General features: G+C 34.8%; 1 protein-coding gene across 2 annotated transcripts in view; it reads right to left on the bottom strand.

Moving 5' to 3' along the window:
• SRRM4 (serine/arginine repetitive matrix 4) overlaps positions 1-19,830 on the bottom strand; it is a 91,169-nt gene that overhangs the window by 24,343 nt on the left and 46,996 nt on the right. For both annotated transcript variants that reach the window (XM_072415967.1, XM_072415966.1), the window contains exons 2-7: positions 15,392-15,520; positions 13,717-13,809; positions 12,217-12,288; positions 10,220-10,246; positions 7,336-7,386; positions 1,984-2,076 (exon numbers count right to left, since the gene is read on the bottom strand). In XM_072415967.1, coding sequence (XP_072272068.1) covers positions 1,984-2,076; positions 7,336-7,386; positions 10,220-10,246; positions 12,217-12,288; positions 13,717-13,809; positions 15,392-15,520 — 465 coding nt within the window. The remainder of the gene's footprint in view (positions 1-1,983; positions 2,077-7,335; positions 7,387-10,219; positions 10,247-12,216; positions 12,289-13,716; positions 13,810-15,391; positions 15,521-19,830) is intronic.

Here is a 19,830-nt window from a genome sequence, read left to right as displayed (position 1 = left end):
TGTTGCCATTAGTCATGGGATATATACTGGGATTAATTAATCTAAAGTGTTAATTCTAAAATTGGGGCTTATATATCCCTCTTATACAATACATATAAAATTATTTGTGTGTGCACATGTTGTGGTCCTTATTCAAACTATAAAATGGTTTTGATAACAAAATGTACCTTCTATAGAGTAAATATTAATATAAATAGAAAAATTTAGGGCTAGACCCTGGGCTTTGGAGCAAACTATCCTATATGTAAACCCTAACAATGAACTTCATTATATTCACACCTTTTTGGTCTGTTGAGTACGCAATTGTAAGTGCTACACGTCATTTAGAGCCAATGTTGGAGTGACTGGGAAACTAGGGTTATCACAATAAACATTCCCATATTTTCCCATAAAATATGAGGATATGCATGTATTGCATGGATGTACTACCATATATTCTCGAATATAAACTGATTATTAATAATATTTTTACCTAATAAAAAAAACACGCTTTGACACAAATATAAACCTTGGGCACAAAATGTGCCATACTGCTAACATTCAAAACAATAATTACTAAAATGACAATAAAAAGAATGTGAATAAAAACACCCACTGTGTGCTATTTAAAAAAAATCTTTAAATGAGAAAAAATAAACACAGCCCATTTTATATTTTGTACTTATATCTAATCAAAAGCAGGTCAATTTAGTAGCCCATTGTAATTGTATTAATGGTATTAAACACATAGCTGGATTAAAAATAGTGTTTTATATCTGCTTGAAGTTCAAATTTAATACAGTAATATTTTATGCTGAGATATTAAAAGCTGTCTGACAACAATTGTGTCTGTGTTGTTTTAAACTGCTCTAGCAGTTTCCAAGAAATGGATGTCGATATCTTATGAATTGTTGACAATATCAGAAGAGAGAGGCTTTTGATTTAGCAGTCTTGTTGAAGGGTGACTGTATTCACAGCATTATATTCTTCTATATGACAGTTTCCAGACTGCTATATAAAACAGGGTATGGGATCCTGTGTGTAGCTCTGCAAAAACAACTGGACACACGTAGAGAGGATCACCTGCCATTTCCACAGAACAGTCCAACAGCTGTCATAAAACAAAATGTAAACAGAGGCGAGCAAAATCACCAGTGCCACTTAGAGGTTCCCCATTCAGTATGTGACATTTTCCTCTGACAGTCAGTGCATTTTATGAAGACAATAAGAAATGTGCATGCAACAAGATGTCCAAAAAAGAAACAATAAAACTTAACTTCATAAACAATGTCACAACAATATGTTAACAAAAGTAATGAATAAATATAATACATGAAATAATTCTGTAGGAAGTTATACAAAGACTATAAAACATACTCCTCATCATGTTTTAAAAGTAATTATCGCAGGCTAAATCATGCTAATTGTCAATGTGGGGATTTGATAAAGGAGTACATTTCTTGCTTACATATACTATGAACTCCAATCAAGTGCGGGTGAATTTAGGATTTTCAAGTGGCAGTATTTGATTCTATACCAAAGAATGTCAGATTCACTGCTGCTATGTGCAATGAGTTCTGTTTGTCTTTAAACATTCCTATTGTCTTGATAGTCCTAATCTATCGTATAGTAACAATTTAGTTGTTCATTTAGAGAACATTCCAACCAGCCAAATTCTTAAATTTCTAATTTGATAAGTCTAATTGTCTCATTGGTCTGTAGAAATAGCCAATGAGATGCATAAAACTCAACCTCCATAAATCACAGGCTAATTTCATGCACATTGCATTGATTTGCAACTGAGGCATTCAAACCCTGCAACCTTTTCAAGCCAGGGCAAGCTGCATGAGATTTTCATCTGATCTGCATAAAAGTTTAACAATATACATCTTACCTACTACTAACTAGTGGTCAGACACCTTATCACATGATAACTAAACTAAATATAAAGATATATTAGGCATATTTTGTCCCAAAACTAAATTATTAATATTGTTGTATTACCTGTTTTCAAAGCTTGAGGATCGACACTCAGAACTTACTGAGCGAGAATGTCGATGATGATGACGATGGGACTTTCGTGACCTCCCGCGAGAGCTTTTTAAAATGCAGAAAAATGTAATTAACATTCCAATTTTTAATTAAGTTAAACAAATTGATTTATTGGCATCTAATATTTCAAGCCATTTGTAATATATGTTATGCAAATTAATAAAAAGCAGTGCTACATAATTAAATTATGAAATTAAAGGATCTAGAATGTAGGTTACATTATATTTTGTTAAAGCTTGTTTGAAAGCACAGACTTTTCCATTTTATATTTTCATACTATTGCATGTTATGATTTTCAACAGATATTCACTGGGAATGCCTATTATATACTTTTCCGTCTTAGGGCAAAGTGTCTCCTGCTCTTCTACTCTAGTGCTTTGTGCTGGCATAGATAGTAAGGACGACAACCATTAACATAAGTGTCTTCACACCGATTTGTAAAGTTCAGGTAGAGAGGAGGTATGTCTGGCCAGGTCTGTTAAACAACGCTAAACAACCTGGACAAGCTCTGTTGCCTTGTGCAGTGATCCATATTTAGACACCCTAAATAACTTCTAGAACAAGAAAGAGGAATTTGTTACATGACAAGAGTAGGACTTTAATGGTAAAGAAACACCCTTGGCCTCTGTTAACGCCAAGCCAATCCCATTATCAAGTGACCTCATGAGAATGTCATACTATACAAAACTTTTCAGCTGGGAAGTTATTGTATAGCTGGCTAACTATCTTACGTTTGACTGCATGCTAATCTTTGAATCCAAATACCGGTATGATATATTATTTTTTCTTTCGAAAAATATCTAAAGATTATGCTTCGTTTTGTGAACAATCATAATTTATTGGATATAGGTAGAAATATGGGATGATTCATTTGCTCTTGGCTATAAGCTAGCATTACATTGATTACAAATATCTTGGGATCCACTCTAAGCATTATGCTTCATCTGGCTTTCTTGGATGCCCGTTCCCATAAATGAAGAAAAAGAGAGAAATATACCTCTTGATATCCCCATTTATGATAATTAGTACTAATACACATTGAGGATGATGGACATTAGCTAGTTGTATGGAAAAGATTGCTTCTTGTTTTTTCTTTTAATCTGTTATAACCTTTTGGTTATGTAACAAACCTTTAGTTACACTTGTAGGATGAGGTACAAAAACTAATCGGGTATCAATGAGAAATTACAAATCTTCCTTTTTTAAAGAAAAAGGAGGTCAGACTATGAAAATTGAGGTTGACAGTACAATGTCCATCCAGTTGATTAACTATTAACTGGTGACAGGTGTTTAATACATTCATACAGATCCAATATGCACTGCTATATACTACATATTATTAGTCCTAATAGACTTCAGTTTATTACCTACACAGTGAAAATATGCTTTGCCTTGTGCATTATTATTTACTAGATTTGGCTGCTATATGTCAGGTACACATGAAATACACAACAAAGTTGACCCAAGTTTCATAGTCTTATACTTGATATTACGTTCTGTGTGAAAAGATCCATTACACAAGCCAGTTTAACAAATATATTTATAAAATATTACTCTTTATGTGTGTTATATGAGAAAAGTTAGAAAAAGATAAATTCATACTTTTGGTAAGCTAGGTTTTAAACATTATGTTTATTAGCCTTCCACGTTTTCATTAGGTAGGTAATACAGGATACCACTGCTTTTCATTGATGCAAACAATATTGGAAGAGGAATTTATACAACTTTGCATCATAGTTTTATATTTTTGTTAAACTTTTCTTGAATCAGGTGAAAGTCCACACATCAAGCTAAGCAGGTTTTGTTCATTTGTTATCACATGTACATATTTTTCTTTTTTCTTTTTAGTAAATCAGGACAATATTGTTTTTGTCCTGGTACAACTATTACAAATTGAAGCCCTATCACATGTGCGCAGGCCACAGGCAAACTAATACCGAGCTGGGAGATTGCTAGTCTGGGCCTGTGGGTTAGGTCAAGTTTATCTGCATTTGTCCTAACATAAATGACAGTATGCTTTGGACTATTCCAACATCTTAGCTTGGCAATACAGAATTGTTCTCTGCATTTTAGGCAAGTGTGGAACCATTACAATGCTCCCAACTGAGCATGAAACAACAATGTAAACGTTCACAGTACCAAGAATGCTGTACTTAAAGGAAAATTGTGTGTGCTTATCCTAACTTGCATGGCAGCTCCACGTCCATAAGGCAGACATCTATAGGTGCTTGCCAGTTTATAGTCAGAGCTCCAAAGCTTCCTTCCCCCCGGAATTCTTTTTGATGGCTACCATTTACCCAGCTACCTATTCTAAAGTTAGCTAGCCTCTTTCCACAGCCGAAGAAAATGGGGAAAACATTTTTTATGTTTTCAGAATTCTTAAAATATCCCAATTTTATAGCTTTTTGTACAGGCAAAGACAAGCATGTTGATTTTCACTGTTTTTTTTCTATCCTAAGTTATTTTTTCAACAAGAATCTGCATTAAAAATGATAAAAGATTTTATATTTCCATAACTTTATGAATTTTAGATCACTATTGTGTGAACATAAAGTTTAACATGTTAAGTTATGTTACAAAGTACATCAAAATCTTTTGTTCTCAATTAATCTGCAGTGTTTTATGTCTGTCTACCATCTCATGGCAAAACCTAAGTACTACAGTTTTCAGCAATAGGAGCACCCACTGCTAAGTCACTGACTCCTAATGTTATTACTGACAGCAATAATAATCATGGCTGCTCTTGAAAAGATAGGAAGGAAGTCCCCTGTAGTTCTTGTCATCCCAATATACTTTGCAATCAGAAAGGAGCAGAAAAAATCAGCATGTATCCTTTTTTTCAGAATTGTGATCTACAAAAAGAAATGGAAATGGAGCAGCAATAGGCAATGAGAATATTATTACTTGCTGCTCCAATTGTCATGATAATGTTAGTTGTCTTCATTTCAGACCATTACCCTGAATACAAAAAGGGTAGATTGGGCTTTGATACTTATCATATTTACATTTCAAACAATAGCCCTGATAAAATGATTTATGAAATCTAAAAGTTAGCAATTTTCTTAAGAATGTCTTCTTTTAAAGAGAATTTAAAGTCTTTTTCATATTTTCAGGTAATATAAAAAATGTGCATGTAGATAAACTTATTGATATATGGTAGTGCTTATTTACATGGGTAATTGTAAATAGGCATTACCGTATATCTGCATCCTGCTTTGTAGTGCTACACAGTGGTTATGCTTTACTTCTCTCAATGCAAGTTACTGAGTTGACTCATTAAAAGTGTGTCCCCTAAGTTACTGATAGTGAGTACATGCCCACCCAGTGAGCATCAGAAGTAAAGAGAGATTATAAACTGCTAAGGGGTAAGAGAAAAGCTAAGTACAAGTGCTTTCCCAGGACAGCCTTTCTCAACCTTTTAAGTTTAGAGGAACCCTTGAAATAAATTTGGGGTCTCCGGGAACCCAAAAAAAATGAATTTGTTGATGGTCAGTGGTAAAAATGCCCTCATTACAGTGATAATTAGGTAAGAAGATCCTTTACAGCGTTAGTTAAAATGCCACACTAAAAGGATTATTGCTATCATCTAAATGGCTTTGCCAAATGGCATTGAACCTAGAGATAGGAAATCACAGCAAAAACTCAAGGACCTTCTAATACCTACTGGAGGAACTCTTGTCGTGAAGGGCTGCCTTAGACTAAAATTAGTATTTACCTCTTGCTGTATTAGAAAACCCCACTACAAAGTTAGTTTTTGTCATTTCTTCAGAGTTTATCCCTAGGAGAAAAACAAGAGGCATTTTGAGCTCTCTCTAGTGTACACAATTCTATTTTTAATGTACCATCAAAAATACAAAATTTTCCCCTTCAACTAAAATGCTTGACTTAATTAATTAAAGTAAATTAAAGGAGAACAACTTTTCTGTGTTCAAAGTTTCTTCAAATAATATATACTGTATATAACTTTGGAGCAGAAAAGTGATTACATGTAAAAGAGTTAAATGCTTGACTTAATTAATTAAAGTAAATTAAAGGAGAACAACTTTTCTGTGTTCAAAGTTTCTTCAAATAATATATACTGTATATAACTTTGGAGCAGAAAAGTGATTACATGTAAAAGAGTTAAAAAGTATTTTAATTGCATTGTAATATTGGCACTTCAAGACAAAGGTCCCTGAAACAGAATGAAAATTGACCACTTTTTTTTTTTATATAAAAGTAAGAAAGTTAAACGCTCAGTACAGTGACACAACTATTGCTTCTGGGACTGCTAGTTTGGATGCCACCTGCTTGCCACTCATCATACTGCACTTTACTAGGCACCTAAATGCCATGTCACATAATTTATGGGTTTTGATTGGTTCTTAGAGTTGAACTTAAGACAGGTAATGTCTATGGGTGGATAAAAACTCCAAATCCAAAAGAAGTCCAGGGGAAGCAATGAGGGACATCATAGCTATGAAATCACTGTAGGGGAGCAAGTAATTCAGCAATAATAGGCAATTCTAATGTACATACTTGCACAATATGAGAAAACCCTGAGCACCATCAGTGGAGTTAAATTTTGCTTTAACTTGGATCAAAGGAATTCTCCTTCGGTAACATTTGTGTAGGCTTTTATCTGTAAATGCCCCCTAAGGGTGTCATAGAAGCAAAGTAACAACATAATCAAACTGCCTGCAATTATGTTATCTTATGTCGCAAAAAGACAATTGAAGCTATGCTTCTGATGTATGGAAGTGCTGTGTTACTGTAGGTCACAGACAAAAGAATAATTTAAGAGACCCAGTCACCAGAATATCATTTTATCAACAACAATCTTCCCATGAGATTATGCTGCACATGATGTGCAAGTTCAGAGCTGTCACTCAAATGTCAGTTTATAGCAGCCTTTCTCAACCTTTTTTACCCTGGATCATAGAGAAGCCCTAATGAAATTAAGTATTTGAGGGTTGATGGAAAGAAAACCTGTGTGCGTAAATGCCACCCTTATAAAAAGCTAACAAAGATCACTGGTGGCTTTTAAATGGCTCTGCCAAATAGTGTTGAACCTTAAAACATGCAGGCACCATCTGATAGAAAGAAATCAGCAAAATTTTAAGGAAAACGTAACTAATCATCACTGAAGGAACCTGTGTTGAATATAGCTGGTCTATAATATTATATGTATATGTTCAAAGCTCATGTAGGAGAATTTTGGACTATCTTTATCACCCAAATTGCACTCCTTTACTGTGGTATCAATGAGAATAGGGTGAGAAAACACTTTAATTCTATTCTGCTAGGATAAATGTAAATACTCACTGCTTTCTGTGCTTCCTGACTTGTTTTCTTTTACTTTTTGGACTGGATGAGCTAGGAAAAGGAGTATTCTGTTAACTGTAACATCAAAAACAATAATGGCTGCAACAATCATGATACAGTTAAAACAAGAATGGTACTGGTCATGTACATTAAGGGATGGATTCCAAACACAAACACCATGCTGAATATTACTAAACATCTTAGCTGAATAACTGTAACGCTGACCCATAAGCCTTAATACTGATTGAGTGACTGACTGAAGAGTATGCAGATCAAGAATGTAGATGAGACAAATTTTCTAGGGGCTTACTTGTTCTGATGCACTAAAAAAATGGGGTCAGAATGACATCCAATCTGTTGTCATTTCCCCAAGAATGTGTCATTCTAGGCTGCTTCCATGTTTCCATGTTTTAAAAATCTTTCACAAAAACCCTTGTGTAAGTAGTTACTTTAGCAGAATTGAATCAAATGCAAGTAGATTGTAGAATAACAGACCTAAGCTTTCTTTTATACCCATAATTTCTATAGATATTTTCTTTTATCATTGCTTTTATTATTGCAAATTCGTTCATAAGTGATTCTTTATCTGTGCTTTTACTTTCATTCTATTCTTCATCACAAGTCAACTTGTCTGTCAGAATACCTAGTCTGTAGGTGGCCTCCTAAAAGACTTGTATACTTGCTGTGCAGTCTTTCACATTATTGAGGACATTGCATGACATGCACAAAATCCTAGCTGTGTATGCATGGTGAGAAAGGATTTCTGAGTGTTTTCAAGTTTATTTTAGAAGATCATAAGTGTATGTGTGTGAAGACTTTCTGTTCTTACTAGCACAGTCCTGATATCAAATACTGTACCTTCACTGTACTGCATTTCATATTGAAGGGAATTATGTATTTCTGGAAAGTAGTATTTAAATGTGTATATCATTAAGTATTGCATGTACAATATTAATACCAGGCAATGCTTATGTTGAAGGCGATTGGATCTACTGTCTGATGCTGTGTATTATCCTTCAACCATTTCCATATCAGCACATTTCTCTATATGCTACATAGATAGTGCCCAAGCAGTAAAAATCTTTTCTGATGCATATCTTCACTGTAAAGAGGTTCTCACTCAACATTTCATGGTGCATATCAAACCCCTCCCAATCAAAAAAAAAAAAAAAAAGGAGCACATACCCCATACACCCAATACACTACTCCCATCTATTGGGCCACTATCTCCTGGAATGATCTGATGCTGTACGAATGTCACACATGCCAAAGAAGTCAGTGTTTCTGCCTAGCACCAATGGTTATAGGAGAACTGGGAAAGACACACTGATTTACTTTAAGATGGGCGCGGGGGTAATTTATTTTTTACCAGAATCAAAGTGCTAGTAGCTCCAGCAGTGGATCATGACAGTGGAAGAAAGGGGAAGCATGTCAATGATGCCTCCTTCAAAACATGCTACTTGGATAGTATTGCGAAAGCACGCAATCCTTTTAGATGTGTGTAAACTTTTCAATAACAGTACTTATTGGACATTAAAACTCTTTGGTTAATGTTTTAAACCTACCTGTAGAGGCTACCCATAGCATTAAGCAAAGGATGTATACTTATGCCTGGCAATGTCCTGATTTTATTTGCTACTAGTGATTTATTGCTTCTTTGTCTATAGGCTACAAGTGGTATTTTGAAGTAATGAAGTCAGATGATGTTGTTAGTACTTAATGAATGCAGGTATATCTATATCTATATATATATATATATATATATACATTCTGTATGTGTGTGTGTAAATGATGGATATATAAACTTGCGTTGCCTGTGGACAAATTTGTGTCACCTATATCTATTTTTTTTATTAGCTAATTATACATGATCTAAACAACTGCAGGCAATTTAGGGTTGAACTGACATATATTATTCAGAAGATGAGACTTGGAAACATGTTTTCATTCCATGTAGCCAGAAATAGCTCAATGTTTCAAAAAGAGCCATTTATAAAAGTTGATGGCTTGCATTGCTCCTATAGGTAATCATTACAAGCATTATAATAAATAGTAATACAAAAGTAAATCAGATCACAACGTGCCCATACATTTTTGGTGGGCCATGTTTTTTGCTTGAAAAAGCTACCCCTGATCAATTACAAGTAAACCATTAGCCATTAGTATAGTAATACATTACAAAACCACGTGTCAGTGTCACAATTATGTGGACATTAATAATTAATTCTACACATGAGGTCTATGCTTCTAACATATTTTCTTAATATGCTTATTCTAAGAATAAAATCCTCAAACTACGTGTGCTGCAATATTTTATCCAAAATAATTAGGTAAGGGCTATTTCTGCCTTGATAGTATTTTATTATATAAATAGTTATGTACTCTCTGTGCTGTTGACAATATATGGATTTGGCATTATATGGTATTGTGGTGGTTTGACAAAAAATGTAACTGTAGACCTTGTATATAACATGCAACCTACATTGTTTAGGATAAGAAAAAAGAAATATTTTACTTAAAGTTAAGTTATCATGTTAGGGGTTTAGGACAGCTAGGACAATTATAGCAGCAAAAAATATTAGTGCTGCCTTTTTTTCCCAAAATTATGTTAGGCATGAAGAGTGTACACATGGAGACAACAGAGAGAATACAAGTTGCTTAGTCAGTCTAAATTGTATATGGATAGTACTGTACTTCTTTGGAGGGGTTTTAAAAAAAAAAAAATTCAGCAACCTACCTAATTTGATCTTTCTACTTATGTTGACTAATATAGAACTGCATAATGCTAAGATGCCTTTGTGCACATATGGAAACTATATTCAGCAAATGGAAGAATGAATGGAGAAAATGATTATATGCATGTAAAGACCAGTGAGCAACTTACCTGTGTCTTCGTTTCTTGGAGGAAGACCTAGGGAAATGAGAAACAATCTCAGAAAAGGCTTTTTTTTACATATATCTTTTGTTATGTTCCTGATTACATGTATCAATGATATTTATTGCATTATGTTTAATGAACTATATGAAGGTATTTGGATTTTCCACTTTCTGTTTTAGGTTCAACTTTGCAACCCCTCCTACAGTTCCCCATCCTAAATGTACCATTTATATTGTTACAGAGGAGGGGGAAAATCCTTTATTTTAGATCACATTGGGGGCACAGTCTCCTATATATGTGTTTGTATTAGAAATTTTGTTTTCAAAGCATTCAGTGCTTCACATCTAAATACCTGAATTTCTCCATGGAAACTACTGTCATGAGATGCTTGATACGTTTTTCTAATAGTAAATTGAAGGATGGATCACAGCAGTGAGGTCTTATGGACTACAGGTCTATGTGATCAGGTAGAGAGGTATATTATTTATAATCTACCCCACAAAGCACAATAACACACCGTAGATGCCGAGGCACACATATAGGAAATGCACTGGAATGCATAGATACAGATGCTCTGTGAATACCACCACATGGAAAAATGCTGCAGGATTTATTTTTATGCATTAAAAACACTTTTGCAATGACTCTTCATGCCTAGAAATGTGTATGCTGCAGGACACTGTGTGTGTGTTTCGGCAAGCACTCCCTAACTTAAAAAAAGCCATCTGATTTTTACATGCCACATAACTAACAAACATTAAAGTATGCAAAATTTCCATAAATTAGGTATTCTGACTTTACCTAACTTTGTATTATTTCAAACAAAACCACACTAACTACTATGTTACAGATTGTGTACAGGTTTCTACTTCTTTTGCTGAATAACTGATTCTGGTTTAATTGCTATGATACTGATTGTAGCTCTGCGGCATGTTTCTGGTTGTCTTTATATGTGGCTGTGGCTCTATGGTTTTGTTGTCTCATTATGTTGAAACATTTGCTTTATAATGATATTTACCGGGAGGTTATTGTATGTGTATTATTCTCTCATGTAGAAGAGTTCCCTGTCCTTTTTTGGAAATGATAGTGAGCTGGTGTGGACATGCTTTGGAAAGACTAATTCTTTTAAATCAAGCCAGAAGTGAACATTTGAAACAAATTGTGCCTGTGTTGATGTGCTTTAAATCTATAATTGACATCATTTTGTGAATCTTTTGAGCTCATTCACAGTTTATTGACAGGAGTATTTTACCTGCAGCTGGCCTGCATTTGAATTGCTTCATCTGATTTTGAATGAGTCCCCTATAGACCTGAAAGGGTCCCACCTAAGCCCCCCCAAAAAAAACCATTGACACAGACCAAATAACAACTATATTAAAAAAGGTATAAATAAATACACTCAGTGGCCCATGATGGAGTTGTTTTTTTGACTAATTTGGATATTCATTTGGAAGTCACCCTAAATTTGGTCCATACCCACTGGTAATACCTCTAATAATTAAAAATACTATTCTCTGTAGCCTTTATCTTTCCCGGCAGAATATTATCCTGTTTCTTCATGCTAGTCCTCTCATAGGAGCTTTTGCCAATAAATACAACATACACAATGACACCTCCTGATATCTTGGGCTCTTTGATTTGAATTCTGTATACTGTTAGAAGAAAGATGAAATTTTCCTCCCTTGCTCATCTACTAAACATGCTGATTCAAATTTTTGGTTCTTATCTGGAACACTATTGCCACTTATAATATCCATGAAGAAATGCAGAGCAGGCACCTTGGAGCCTGTCTCCGAAGGCAATGCCTTTGCTGACCATACAGCTAAAGTGGCTATGAAGCTGCAGGTTAGAAGTCAATAAAAAGGTATGTGTTCAAGTTAGCAGGAAATCCAAGCAAGGGAAGAACATAGAAACTCCGTGTATACAGAGCTTTTTAACTCTTCCCCACACCCTACAGAAAGCAGGGGTTTCACATTTACTGACATAGTAAACCAGGGTCATACCTATTTCTTTTCCGTTTCTTGGAACTCTTCTTTTTCTTCTTTTTCACTGGAGAAGGGCTATAAGACTGGGACCTAAAGAACAACAGGGTAAAATGATTTATTAATATTGTCCCAAAATTCAGTTTATCATTTCAAAATTATGTATACTGCTCATTTAGGAAATTGGAGATTTAGGTAAATAAGATAACAGAATTCTCTACATTGCTATAAGCAAAGATGAGAAGTACTGGGATAATTCAGAATCATGTGAGTAAAACCAAATCCATCGATTCTTCAATACTTAAAAGATCAAACAGAAATTTTAAGAATCGTGGGAAAATGTAGTTTGCAGATTCCTCCTGATAGGAATAATGATGATTAAAAATTACAAAAATACCCTCCCACTGGCAGAAAGATTTCAATGTAAATACAGTGTATCAGCCAATATACTAAGATTTAGCGGGCAGTAAGATTTAGCGGGCAGTAAAAAAAAACAAAACATTTTTCTCAATTCAGGGAAAGCTTAAAATGTTTATTAGCTGAACTGCAAATACTCCTTTTAAAATCACCTAATCTTCACACTAAGGCTTTTTACTCCAGTGTGGCTTAATCTAATGATGATGTAGACTGTGGATTTCCAGGAGTTTCCCGTGACCACTGCTATTGTTTATTATTAAATTAATACATTCGGAAGCTTTGCAGTTAAAAAATGATACAAATATGAAGTTAATTCTAAAATACACTTTGTTTGCAATTCTCATTAAAAGGCATTGTAAATGCATTTCTATTCACAAAGAATAATTGTTCTGTTTATAGAAGATTTACTGTGTTATCCACAGGGCATTGTTTGCTGAACATTGGTCTGTCTGTATTTTGCAGATTTTTTTGCAGATTTCAGATGTTTTCAGTGAGCGTTTACTCCATAATTTGCAGAGGATTCAACCATCAGCATCTTACATCACACATTCCAATGACAAAAGAATGCTCCCTTTTACTTTTAAATTCAACTTAGATTCTACCATCATCATGCAATATAATAAATTCTAAACAGGTTTTGGCAACTATTATCAGCATACAACAAAACAGAAAGATGTTCCTCAAATGTTCTAAATCAAGCAGGATTCACACATCAGTCAACACATATATGTATAGCAAATTTTCTGAAATTGTGAAATGGTTTAAATGGCCCTATCAGATTGCTTTGGGTTATTTACCAATATTGTTTTAATATTTTATATATTTTAATAATAGGCATTTGTTATTTTGTCAAGTTTGTGTGTGGGGGGTGGTGGGGATGAGGGGAAAATTGATAATGTAGGCAGAGAGGAAAATGTTGGCAGAGAGGTAATTGATTGCCTACCATAGAACAGGAACACAAAATGGTAGAACATCTCTCTGTTGGAGACACATATAGCAATATAAGCCAGTAGGGGGTTCCAGCTTTTCTCTGAATGATCTTAAACTGAAAAAAAAACATTGAATATATACTGATGAAGTTCATCATGGAACAATCAGACTAACCTTTTCCTCTTTTTGCGTTCAGATTTTTTCTTCTTCTTCTTTGCTTTAGGAGGTGGTGATGGGCTAACTTTTTCCTCATCTGAGTGACAATCACTAAACACAACAAAAAAACACAAAACAACAACAAAATAGCTGTCATATGGATGAAATTGGATGACAGTTCTCTTCAATTATTCATCTAACCAGATTATTAAAGTTAATGTCCAGGCAGATCCATTCCTGGTAAATGGACAGGCCCTTGAGGTCCTCATATACAATACAGCACTGCTACATTACACATTTGGAAGGGCCAAGACCAAACAGAGTAAGATATATAGTAAATTAGGTAAGTACTACACTTTATTTTTACTCCCTTGTCCAAACAAGCAAACTTGCTTGTTTAGGCTGGAGTTGTTCACTATATTATGTTTTTTTTTTTTTTTTTTTGCAAACTGGAGTTAGGTTTGTATAGTATAGGGTTTTTTTCACAATCATAAATGCAGTGAGTATATTGTTCCTCTATATATCTTCATACAAATAAAAAACTTAAAGGACCCTTTCCTAATGTGCGTTAGTGTTTTTTTGTGCTCAGTGTATCTACTGTTAACAACAGTATTTTTTTGGCAACCACTAACATGGGTCTTTATGCAGTGTTGTAATATTTTGAATGCTGCCTTTGGTTACAGTGAAGACCTGCTATGTATCAATTGCTGCCCAAGAAACTTCCCATTTGGCAACTCCAATATCCACTTAACACACAAACCCCCAGGGTGGGGTGAAATTCACCAAAGGATAGAGGTAAAGTTTTGGTGTTTCGTATGGATAGTGGCATTCTCCGTGTTTGTGTTTCAGGTTTACATAATAGTAAATACAATAAAACCATTTTGAAGGAAAGTGGCCACCTATGAGTGTGAGATTTCTGCATCCTAATAGGTGTTTAGGAGAGTGGATGAACACCCGTGGCCAGCAGCGGCAGCTGGATGTAGCTGAATAAGTCCATTTGGAATCAGCGCAACTGGGAATCAATTGTAGACAATTACTTTATATCATTTTTTGTGGGTAAATACTTGTATGAACTGTTTTTGTTGAAAATACCTGTCAAATAGAAGCACAGCTTGGTGTTTGAAAAGAATCACACAAAGCTTTTTCAAACAACCTGAGGGGAATTTTATACCTACAACTCTCTGTGCTAAAATCACTATAGTCATGTTCCAAAGGTAAATGCTTTTCCTTTTTAAAGTTCTATTCACTGCCACTCTTAAAAGTGTCTTGAGCATTATTCCAACAGAAAAAGCCGTTTTAGTTGTGGTTATATGGCTAGTAAGCCTGCAGCTCACATAGCAGTCTTGATCATGTACACCGAATTCCCCTATCACACTCGACTTGGAGGTCAGAAAATAGCTGACTTTAGAGGCTTATCAAGGAAATTGTTTTATCCAGCGCTTTCTCAAAAGGTTTTTTGACATTCAGCAATGTCATAAAGATGGATGGGTTTAGAGCTCGTGTGTTTTCAATATCACTTAAGCTGTAACACTATTTCATGTATTGCTGTTGGGTCATCAAATTGACTTTTTATATAATTAAGCCCATTCAATACGAGACATATCGGAGCTAAGCCTGTTTTTAATTGTTGAATTTTGGAAGGGTCAGCATGGGATTTAAAATGTTATTTCCCCGGAGATCTTATGTTGCTTACCTATGGTGCTGGTGTGGGCTAAGTGTTCTCCCATGCCGCTCTGTTGCGTGCCCATTCTCCACATCTCCATTCTGCTTCTTGTGTTTTGTATTTTCCTGGTCAGCAGATGCTAAAGTCTTAACTTCTTCACTGTAATTAAAATATATAACTAGATTTTAATATAAAAGTATTGATACTATAAATATTAAAGTCATAAATCTGTTCAAAATAACATATCTGAATATGCCATTGATGCCTTTACAGCCATCAGTGCTGCCCCGGCTATCTAAAGCTGCCCACACTCTCTGAAACTCCATTCCTTGTACAAGGCTTGATTATACTTTCTGCACATTTAACAGTGCCCTTAAATCCATCTTTTCCAGCTTGCTTACCTATTTCTATCTGTCTCTTATCCCATAAAGAATTAGCCATCATATCTCCCTCTCGTTACGTACTACCTCCTAAATTGTAAGCTCTTTTGCATTTTTCTGTAATTTGCAACCCCTGTTTATTGCACAGAGCTGTGCAGCATGTTGGTGCTTAATAAATAAACTATAATATTATTAATCAATAATGAAAAAAAGCAGCATGCAACTTCTAAACACTGAGATGCCTTTGCTGCTTATGTTGGCCATTGAAGAATTTATAAACTGTATCTTCTTATCCCCCTTCCCCAGAGTCTGGCATGATTTAGGGACATAGAAGTGGATATAAATTTAAATCCCCCTTCCATAATACCATACCATACAGTAATATTGGCTGCTCTAGCATTCACTAACAAACGTAAGTATCCATGTTTTTGGAGACAAACATTTATACAGTTTCCATGGATGCTTTACAGAATTATTAGAACTGAAGTACTGATTGTTAACAATAATTGCGCTATCAATTGATTAATTTCAGAGTTGTCTAGAGAAGTAGCAACTACAAACTACGTTATTAAATAAAAGTTACACAAATAGCAACGTTATACTTTTTCTTAAAGACAGAACATCGGAAAATATAGATAATACAGAAACCAGCATTAGCAGGGTGCCAGAAAAATATCAGTATGTGCCTAGAATTTTAGCAGCTACCCTGAACACATCTTTTCAGCACTCTATTAACAGACAACTTTCTGTTTGACGCCCTCTGATGTTGTTTTCCTAACTGTCAAAACATTGACTAACGGCATCTGTCACAATTTTATACTGCATCCAAAAGCCCAGAGAAAAGACAATCATTTTGTATGCCACTTTCCTCTCCCACACTGTAAATTCTGGCAATTTTATCGTTACTGGGAATATTTCATTTTCAAAGTGTTCTGAATCGTTTCTAGGTTGCATATTGTTGGTTATATACTTAAGATAAAAAGATGAATGTCTGCCTTGCCCAACCATACTTACTGACTTTTACACTTAAAATCTCAGATGATTCTGAGCAATGCAAGAAATCTTTTTAACAGAATGTCCAGTTTGTGAAAAAACATCCTACCTGATCTTCAAATGTGGGAACCCAGTTCTTGTGAGAGCCTATATCATGGTAATATGGCCCACATATCAAATCATCCTAAACAGCTGTAACATCAATTTGTTTTCTTCCAATCACTTCCTATCCTTAATATTTACCATAAAAAGGTTAATGAATTACATTACAACTCTATGCCCCTGATTCATCAAGCAAAATCGGATTATCGCTCGCGCTTCCAGCGAGCGCGGATTTCATTGATGAATCAGGGGCTATGAGTCTGATTTATTAGACTATCATGGGAGAACCTGGGTGATCCAGAAAATATTAGCCAGCTAATAGAAAATAAGTTTGATGACATTTATTCCAGGTTTGCTGGCTCGCCTAGGTTCTCATATGATAGTTTCATCCTCCCCATAGAGATATGAGAACAATTTAATTTATTCAGAAAAGTTCGACAGGAAGTACAGGAAATTTTTTTGCAAGATAAACATGTATTCTTTTAAATATATCAAATGAATAGGACAAAAGTCTTTCAACAATGAACTTTAGAACAGAAAGGGGTCAAATAATATATGTTTGTGTTTGGATTAATTTTGCTTTAACTAATAGTTGGTCTGTGGACATTTGTATGGGCTATTTATGTGAACCTGTTTTAATAACTTAGATTTTCCATGCCTTACATTAATATAGGTACCACTTTAAAGTTATTATGCATCCTTTTGTATTTTTGTCTTTGTCATATGGATTTGTGAATTGGTAAGACTAAGTCTTCAAATACCATCATTAGCTAATGGGGTTGTCATATGGATTTCAGTCCCATAACATCTGTTATTCTTCATTGCTAGAGGGAAGCAACACAGTTTAAGTATTTTGCATTCAGCATCAGATCTAGATTTGTGACCGTTGTGCCATTATTATATTAAAATTAATTCCTGATCATAGAGGCATAAAGCACAAGAACAAATACTCTTTATTATTAACGATATTTATTCCTGCATATTAATAGAAAAAATAATTGTGTCTGTTTTCCTAAACCGGAACATTTTACATGTATAAAAGGTAAATCTTTTGCTGGGGGTGCTAAATTCATTACAAGCTTGCTAATATTGTTCATGCTACTAATAAATGTGTTTTGAAGAATTATTGTTCATAATCATACAAATGAAAGGGTATTTAGGGCATCTTCACACTAGATATATTTTCCATTGCTTTTTTGGTAAACATTGCAAGAATTTTCTCCTATTTAATCTATCCTAATGGTCACAGGAATGCCGGATAATATAAATAGAGCACACAGTAGTTTAGTCTTTTCACAAGACTAGCTCCTTCTCAATGCACCAAAATTAGACTATCATTATTAAAAACATGTTAAAATTATATTTATCATATACATACAAGGCAAATAAATTGCATTACTTTTACTGTTTAAAGTTTTTCAAATGTAATAATAGCTTGACATCCAGCTTTAGTCTCTATGGTAAATCAAAATTCTTTGGAATACTTTTTTACATTTACATTAAACATTAAAAACCTTGAAAAATCAAAACCTTGATAACTGAAAAATTGAATTGGTCCTCATGGATTCACTTACGGGTAATAGTCCCATCAGTACACTTAAGTCTTGTGATGAAGGTACATGCTGTGCTCTGAACAAATCCAAGCCTGCTCATATTGCACTGCATTGGTAGATCAAGTGAGCTAAAATAAATACCACAAGACTGCAGATCAGCAGCGGAATGCTAAGTTTTGGCTTACTGACGCCTGTATAACCAATACTACCCCCTTCTATTCCCAAAGCCATTCCATGCACCAATACTAACTGGGTATCAATGCATAAATGCCAGACAGAAGGTTATGTGATTATTACACAGTATTTATAAAGCGCCATCATATTACGCAGCGCTGTACAAAGTCCATAGTCATGTCACTAGCTGTCCCTCAGAGGGGCTCACAATCTAATGTCTCTACCATAGTCATATGTCTTTAATACAGTCCAAGGTCAATGTGGGGGGAAGCCAATTAATCTAGCATGGTTTTGGGAGGAAATTGGAGGACCTGGAGGAAACCCACGCAACCACATCCTGCCAACTCCATGCAGATAGTGTCCTGGCCGAAATTTGAACCTGGGACCCAGCGTTGCAAAGGCTGGAGCACTTACCTCTGAGCCAGGGTACTACCTGTATAGTATTAACTATCAATAAAATTATCTTGTGTTTATACACACTTAGACTGCAATTATATGCATTAGACTGTAGTCATAGTCTAATGCCCCAACAAAGTCAAAGGCCAATTTTTGCTGGAAGACAATTACCTATTAGTATATTTTAGGCGTGTGTAAGGAAATAAGACTACCCAAAGGAAAACCACCTTTCCACTTTATAGGTTCCTAGCCAATAAGTGGCAAATATAGAATGTATTTTCTCTAATTGACTAGGAACCTTAAAGAGGAAATGGCATTTGTAAGAATAAGGCCGATCATCATAGTTATTTGCTGCAGCATCACTTCCTGAAAATCATCTACCTTGCAATTTCAAATTAATTGCCACTTTTTATACTACCCTGATGGAATATAATATCTACAAATTTATCAAGATTTCCATTTGTATTCCTCAAAATGGCTTTGAATCAAGCAACTGTCTATAGTCACAGATAAGCTTTACATTTACAATAGTAATATTTAAAACATGATTTCTGCCAGTGTCCATGGATTACTTGATTGCTTTTTCAGCTATTTTAGCATGAAAGAGACAGAAGGAGTTAAACACTTCAATGATGCTTCCACCCAACACCTTCTTCCCAGAGCTAAATTTAGCCTGTAAAGTCTGGGGGCGGAAAGCAAGATGTTTTGATTGCATTTACTTAGAATAAATCCCACCGACAAGGCAGTTTGAAAGTGCAGATTAAAAAGGGGGGGAGAGAAAAAGGAAACCCCCTCCACAGAGTTGTGATTATTAATCATGTGGATTCCTGTAGTTTGTTATGGAAAATTATAATAGCAAATCAGGCCGAGG

The sequence above is a fragment of the Pyxicephalus adspersus genome, chromosome 6 (genome assembly GCF_032062135.1).
Source record: "Pyxicephalus adspersus chromosome 6, UCB_Pads_2.0, whole genome shotgun sequence".
Classification (NCBI taxonomy): Eukaryota; Metazoa; Chordata; class Amphibia; order Anura; family Pyxicephalidae; genus Pyxicephalus; species Pyxicephalus adspersus.
This window is presented reverse-complemented; position numbering and strand designations above follow the sequence as displayed.